This window comes from Alosa alosa, chromosome 6, assembly GCF_017589495.1.
Source record: "Alosa alosa isolate M-15738 ecotype Scorff River chromosome 6, AALO_Geno_1.1, whole genome shotgun sequence".
In the NCBI taxonomy this organism is placed as follows: domain Eukaryota; kingdom Metazoa; phylum Chordata; class Actinopteri; order Clupeiformes; family Clupeidae; genus Alosa; species Alosa alosa.
Genome location: NC_063194.1, coordinates 6,000,520 through 6,008,019, shown reverse-complemented (window position 1 = coordinate 6,008,019; position 7,500 = coordinate 6,000,520). Strand labels below are relative to the sequence as shown.

Here is a 7,500-nt window from a genome sequence, read left to right as displayed (position 1 = left end):
TTTGTGTGACTGTGGTTGCTGCACCACTGAAATGTCCCCACTGGGGATATATAAAGCGCTCTCTCTGTGTATCTGAGTATCTGTCCATCTATCTGATGTGGGGGCTCTCCGGCTCTGAGCCGTTGTGGGCTTTCCCCGCTGTTTCGCTCAATGTCAGTCCCAGCCACATGAAGTCAGCTCTCCCTAGCTAGATTAAATGGGAGCTCTGCTACAGAAGGGAATAAAAAAGCTCTGAACCCTTTTGACAGCGCTCCTGCGACTGGTGTTTTGCTGCTACTGTGTGTGTGTGTGTGAGTGAAGTAAAATGTATGTTCATGTCTGTGTGTGTGCAAGCAGAGTGTGTGCGTGTGTGTGTGTGTGTGTGTGTACGCGTGGGTGTATTAGTGTGCAAGTTTGTAATGTGCAAGTCTTGAAGACAGATGAAGACAGATTTGTGTGTCAAAGACCGTTTCCAGGCTGAGTTGTGTGTGTGTCTATGTGTATGTGTGTGTGTTCCTGCGCTTGGCCCATTTGCATGGGCAAGCTGTCAGGGTGTTTGTAAGCCGGTGTGTGTGTGTGTTTTGTTTGGGCGCAGTGGCCCTGTGCCTGGCTGCATGTTTGCCTGCATCTACTGTGTGTGTGTGTGTGTGTGTGTGTGTGTGTGTGTGTGTGTGTGTGTGTGTGTGTGTGTGTGTGTGTGTGTGTGGACTTCTGCTGGGGGACTTTGTAGTGTTTCTGCCCTCGCCCTATCTATTAGCGCACACACACGCTCACGCAGGAAGTAGAATAAGTAACGAGGGAACCATGGGCGTAGGATGGATGCGCAGAGAAGAGAGAAGGAGAGGAAGAGATGAACAGAACATGGGGGAGAGAAGAGAAGGGAGAGGAGAGAAGGGAGAGGAAGAGATGAACAGAACATGGGGGAGAGAAGAGAAGGGAGAGGAAGAGATGAACAGAACATGGGGTAGAGAAGCGAGAGGAGAGAAGGGAGAGGAAGAGATGAACAGAACATGGGGTAGAGAAGCGAGAGGAGAGAAGGGAGAGGAAGAGATAAACAGAACATGGGGTAGAGAAGCGAGAGGAGAGAAGGGAGAGGAAGAGATAAACAGAACATGGGGAGAGAAGCGAGAGGAGAGAAAGGAGAGGAAGAGATAAACAGAACATGGGGTAGAGAAAGGAGAGGAAGAGATAAACAGAACATGGGGTAGAGAAGCGAGAGGAGAGATGGGGAGAGGAACAGACAGGAAATGAAAAGAGATGATAGGAGAGGAAGAGAGAGATAAAGAGAGTTGTGTGTGTGTGTGCATGTGTGTGCATGTGTGTGTGTGTGTGTGTGTGTGTGTGTGTGTGTGTGTGTGTGCATGTGTGTGTGTGTGTGTGTGTGTGTGTGTGTGTGCATGTGCGTGCGTATGTGTGTCTGTATGTGTAACTCAGTGAGGGAGCATCTCCTCTGGATAGCCTTGCTTTATTTCATACATTTCTTTCTCACTGTCTTCCTTTCTTTCTCTTTCTTTGATTCTTTCTTTCTCTCTTTCTTTCTTTCTTTCTTTCTTATTTCCTTTCATTTGTTTGTTTTTGTTCTTTTTTTCCTCAATCCCAGAACAAAAGCCCACATCACAGCTGAATACACACACACACACACACCCACACTCACACACACTGAATATTCCTGTCAAACATGTACTTTATGTACACCTCCAGGAATGGACCACATCATTTTTTTCTTCAAAGGAAAAGATCATGGTGTGCAAGTGTGCTGTCTTGTAATTTTGAAAAGAGAGTGATAAATGTGCCCTTTTCCATCACTCCATCTGCAGGGAGGGAGGGACAGCCTCATGCCTTTCTTTTCTTCCCCTTCTTCTTCTCTGTGTCCCCCTCTCTTTCTTCTCCCTGTCTCTGTCTCACTGTTTTGTAGTTAAGTGTTCAATGGTGGGGGAGGGGAGAGGCTAAGTGTTCCAAATGGGCCCTCACTCACACATACACACACACACAAACACACACATACACACACACGCACGCACACACACACACACAAACACACACATACGCACACACACAGAGAGAGACATACAAAAAGAAGTTGTGCAACATACGGAGCAGGAGAATAAAAGCCTCCTGACATGCCCTGAATGCGGAATGCACCGTATGTGTGATTGTGTGTGTGTGTGTGTGTGTGTGTGTGTGTGTGTCTGTGTGTGTGTCTGTATGTATCTGTGTGTGTGTGTGTCTATGTGAGAGAGTGTGTGTGTGTGTTTCTCTCTGTGTGTGTGTGTCTATGTGTGAGAGTGTGTGTGTGTTTGACAGCACAGGTGCACCACCTCATCCTCCTGCTCTTGCAGATGTTCTGTACCTAAGGAAAAACAGGAACCACAGGAAAGCACAGAGCAGGTGGTAGAGGTGGTGTGTGTGTGTGTGTGTGTGTGTGTGTGTGTGTAGGTGTGTGAGCGTGTGTGTGTGTGTGTGTGTAGGTGCGTGAGCATGTGTGTGTGTGTGTGTGTGTGTGTGTGTGTGTGTGTGTGTGTGTGTGTGCGTGTGTGTGTGGGTGGGTGGGTGGGTGGGGAAGGTATTGGTGGCTTCAGAGAGCGTAACCTGTGTAAACAGTATTTTGGGTATTTTAGTGATTTGACACCTCCCTCAAACCTTTCACACATTCATCAATTCTTTTAACGACAAAATTGTGATGACAGAAGCTTTTTGGAACAGTGAGGGTTTTAAATGGCAGCTAACATCCTAATGGAGGCCTGTGAGGACAGGTGCCAGTCGTTTAGGGATCTGCCATTAAAAACGTAGCCCAGGGAAATGAAAATAAATCGCTGACACGCTATGTTGTCTGCGCTTCATTTGAGCACAGAGTGATTCAGTGCCTCAATAGGAAAGGGGTGGTGATGGGGGCTTTTGTTGGCCACAAAAGAAGAAAGTCCATCATTATGAGCTCTCATAACAAAGGAATATGACGGGCGTTTGCTTACACAAAGCTTCATGCAGGTCATTTTATCTGTGGGAAATTTCGTCTGCTTGTCTGTGCAGAGGAACCACTTTCATAACCTCCTCCCAGTCACGTGATAGGTAGGTGTCCGGCACTCCCCTGGAGAGTACCTGAGGAGCGAATGAGGATAGCAATATCACACCCAGGATGTGCCTTGTGTTATTACAGCCCACAAAACAAACACGCACCTCTGAACCATCAGGGACTGCCCAGATTAGCTGGTATCATTCAAGTGTGTGGGGTGGATATCGGATTGATAAAATTAATATTGAGTGAAATGTGGTGTAAGGCCGCAGCTGGAGAATAAGAAGTGACACAGCTTGAGAATTCATTCCTTCAACGCCAGCCACCAAATCATTGTCATCATTTCTGTGCAACTCCTGCCACTTGCACAAACAAAGGAGTAAAATAACATTCATTTTTTCATCTTTTAGTCTCTCTCTCTCATTCTCTCTCTCTCACACATGCACGCACGCATGCACACACATACACACATGGTTATAGGAAATGATTAAAGTTCAGACAGGAAGCTGATGCTGCTGATTGGTTTTGGCTGTTTGATCCAGTCAATTTCTGCTACACCGCCTATGCCACTTGTTTTAACTGTGCATGTTAATGCAGTTAGATACATGCAGAATCTTTACACAATTAGGAACTCTACGAAACAGCTGGAGAAGGCACTCCCTTTATAAAAGACAGCCACCAATCACCAATCTCCCCTTTTCACTGCTACTTTACACTATCAATGTAAAAGAACTTATATCTCTATACAGGGTAGTGGTCTCATTCTCTCTCCCACTGTATAGTGTGCACTGTCTATATTGATTGTATTTTGTGTTAAACGTTGGCGAATAGATTTGTACAGTATGTACTGTCAGACGTCTAAACACACACACACACACACACACACACACACACACACACACACACACACACACACACACACACACACACACACACACACCTGCACCCTGTTACACTCTCACCCTCTCTCTCTCTGTCCTCCCCAGAGGTCCAACTACCTGCACAGAGAGATGCTGGCGCTGGCCGCCCAGTACCCCAACGTGCGCGTGACCACCTGGCGCATGTCCACCATCTGGGGGGGCGCCAGCCTGCTCAGCATGTACCTGCAGGCCATGGCTGATCTGCTGGCCATGAAGGACTGGGCCTGGGACTTCTTCATCAACCTCAGCGCTGCCGACTACCCCATCAGGTCAGACACACATGCAATCACGCGCGCACACACACACGCACATGCACACATACACACACCGACTCACACACATACACACACACAGACACGCACTCACACACGCACACATCTACACACACATATTCTTGGGAGGGATGGTAGTGTCGCTTACACGGTGCAATAGTTCACACACACACACCACACGCAGATGTTAGTGCTGCTAACGTGGTACAGTAGTTTACTCTCTATAGTATAGAGCAATTCGTTTGAGGTTCACCTCCAGTTACATCAATTTGATTTTGTATTCATCTGCTTGTGTGCTAGAGACATGGTGAGACATGGTGGAATGATGCTGGAACAAATGGTCACTTAATGTAAATAAACATAAATTAATAAAAATGTCCTTGAGTGTCCATCCATTCGTATGATTAAGACTAATGTCAGACCTCTCAAGTGTCACTTGAATGACAGTCAATGTGACTGCTGCTAGAGAATGTTTCCCAGATAATTAGCATCAGTTGTTCATGACTGTCTGTAACTTAGCCAACAGTTTCACAGCCTGCATTGACAACACTTGCTCAGAACAAGTAGCCTATGCCTAGTCATATCCTACTTTCGTTCACACGATGACTGACATATTGTCACATTCTAAACATCTCTCTCTCCAAATAGGCTTAGTAATTTTATTAGCACTAAACAAATTAAAGTGTATTGCATTGTTATAGGTCACTTTTAAAATCATGTCATATTATATAATTATATCCTGGCCATGGATGCATCAATCATTGCATCTGTATTAAAAAATGTCGGGTAAAAAGCAATTAAGCATCCTCTCATTCACCCTGAGAGGAAAGTCCCCTAAAAGGTCCAGGTTAGTGGATGCTCAGAGGTGGTGAAAAGGCCCATTATTGAAATTGTCAGTGTCATGTGTAAAAATCTTTTTCTTTTACAAATCTGAGCAATTATAAATTAGACGTTTGCCCCATTTTGACTTAGGAGGGCATTTCTCCTACATACTGTAGCCAATAATCAAATGCCTGCTCTCTTTTGGAAAGCTGAGACACTGTTGGAAAACAATTAGAATAATTGTGATGTACTGACACAAAAGTTACAAAGGCTAGATTATTCTTTTTGTTCTGCAGGATAACAAGCATCTTTGATTGACCACATTTCAGCCCCCTCTAGGTCTTGACTTGATATGACTTGAGTCCTAGCATTAGGTCTTGCATTCTGTGTGCAAAAGTAGATCAATATAGAATGACAACATGAGTACTTTAGACCATTTTTTGCCAAGATATGCTCATGCATTTTGTAAAATGCCCTATGAAAACTCCCCATAGGACTTTGGGTTATCCAAAATGCATACTGGCAATCAAATGCTTACTGCATATGAACCCCTTATAAGCATAATCTTGGCCTCAAATGAAAGGTAATACTCTGAAGTTTCATGCTTGCATTTGGATTGTAGGCTACTTCAGGGCTGTGAGCGGCGGACGAATTGACCTCTGTTACACTGGAACATCTGAAGGCATATTAATAACAGCAGCTAAAACTTGTAGTATTATTAATGAAACACCCCCATTCTCACAACCCGTCTGAACAGCCACCCCTTTAACCCTCGGACGGGGGAGGGGGGGATGTCACTCATGTCTTAATCATGACATAGATGTTCATTAGTAAGCTATTATACTGTAGATAGTGTTATGACATAAGGTTGTGCCACTATATTGGTCAATGATATGTAAACATAAATGTATGGTAGCTATTTGTGTGCTAGCATGCTTGCATAGCATTAGCTTTAAAGTTTCAGGATTGTTGAATTGGCTTGTGGTGCTGTTTCTTGTTGCTGGTTTGGTGTTGTGGTCGTTTGATAAGGTTAACGATGTTTTAAGAGTCAGAGACAAGAACATTCAAAGATCATTTCTCACCCTGAGGTGCACAGACACACATGTGAGCCCACACTAGGGCTTTATCTGCTGGGTGATCGCTTTGTTTTTCATCGATTCCACTAAATTGCTGCATGGTGCTTTATTCTTCCTTCCTTTCCGAGAGGATTGACAAACCCAGGCCATCAGTCATTTAGCCAATTCAGTTGACCACCGCCCGGCGCTGAGACACCAGAGCCAAATGGATTTAATCCGCATAAGACCTGACTTACTTCAGGAGGGAACACGGTTAATTGACCCCAGAACAATTGATGTTGGTTGTAATGTCAAGTCAATTGAGATCTCACAGGCTGACTGTAAGGAAAAGCATCCAATAAGATTGAGTGTCCACGGTCGATGAAAAGAAAACTAAAGCTGTGATTTTCTCTAGCAACATATGTTTTATGTGTGTGTGTGTGTGTGTGTGTGTGTGCGCGCGTGCGCGCGTGAGTTTTGCAAATTTTTTCTTGTGTCCACCAGAGAAGCATTCAAAATAAACTGAAATTATTATTTACAAACTTGATTTATCTGATATTTTAGAACACAACACAGATGTTCAGTGCATTAGAGAGGATCTAGCTTGTTGTGATTTTGTGGGTGAAGATAACGTCAGACTGAAACTTTCACCCCATGCTAGATGTGCCATGTAAATAACAAATCACTGGACAGTCATGTGGAGAGGGGAGGGGGACACTGCTGTTAGCCCGAGATATATTTCATCTTCTGTAGAAGCCTTGGAAAAATGGAGAGGCTGCAGTTTTGATGAATGTGGTGGGGTCAATATTTGGAGGAACCAGGAGGGATGAATGTTATTAGCAGGAATAACTCTCTCCTCCATAATTAGAGGTGCCGTAATGTTCTGGCTCACCCTGGCTTTCCCTCAGGCGAAAATCAATACAACCGCCATGTCATTCCAGACCCCAGTGGGAAAACAGACCAGGGGGTGTGTGTGTGTGTGTGTGTGTGTGTGTGTGTGTGTGTGTGTGTGTGTGTGTGTGTGTGTGTGTGTGAGAGAGAGAGAGAGAGTGTGTGTGTTTGTGCATGCATGCGTGTGTGTATGTGCTTGCGTGAATTTATGTGTGTTTATGTGTGTGCGCGCGTGTGTTTGGGGGATCAATATGGCCGTGCGATGAATCTTTGGCCTGTCCCACTAGCTCACGGCAGAAGGTTAATCCTGTTCCCCTATCAGCCAGGAACACTTGCCACCACACCGCTGCTCCGCTCCACTCTGCTCTGCTCTGCTCTGCTCTGCTCTGCTCGGGACAACTCTGCTTTAAGCCAAAGCTCCTTTTGACTGGGACATCAAAGGGAGAAGCGAGGGACGCCGGGAGAGGAAAGGTGGAGGAGGGAGGGAGGGAAGGAAGGGGGGAATATTCCTTTTCATCTCACAAGGCGTCAGGTGTGCTCTTAAAACGCTC

The 7,500-nt window shown here is 45.3% G+C and overlaps 1 protein-coding gene across 1 annotated transcript in view; it reads left to right on the top strand.

Moving 5' to 3' along the window:
- xylt1 (xylosyltransferase I) overlaps positions 1 to 7,500 on the top strand; it is a 76,387-nt gene that overhangs the window by 40,512 nt on the left and 28,375 nt on the right. Inside the window, 1 exon segment of the mRNA XM_048246712.1 lies at positions 3,976 to 4,178. Within this exon segment, the coding sequence (XP_048102669.1) occupies positions 3,976 to 4,178 (203 nt within the window).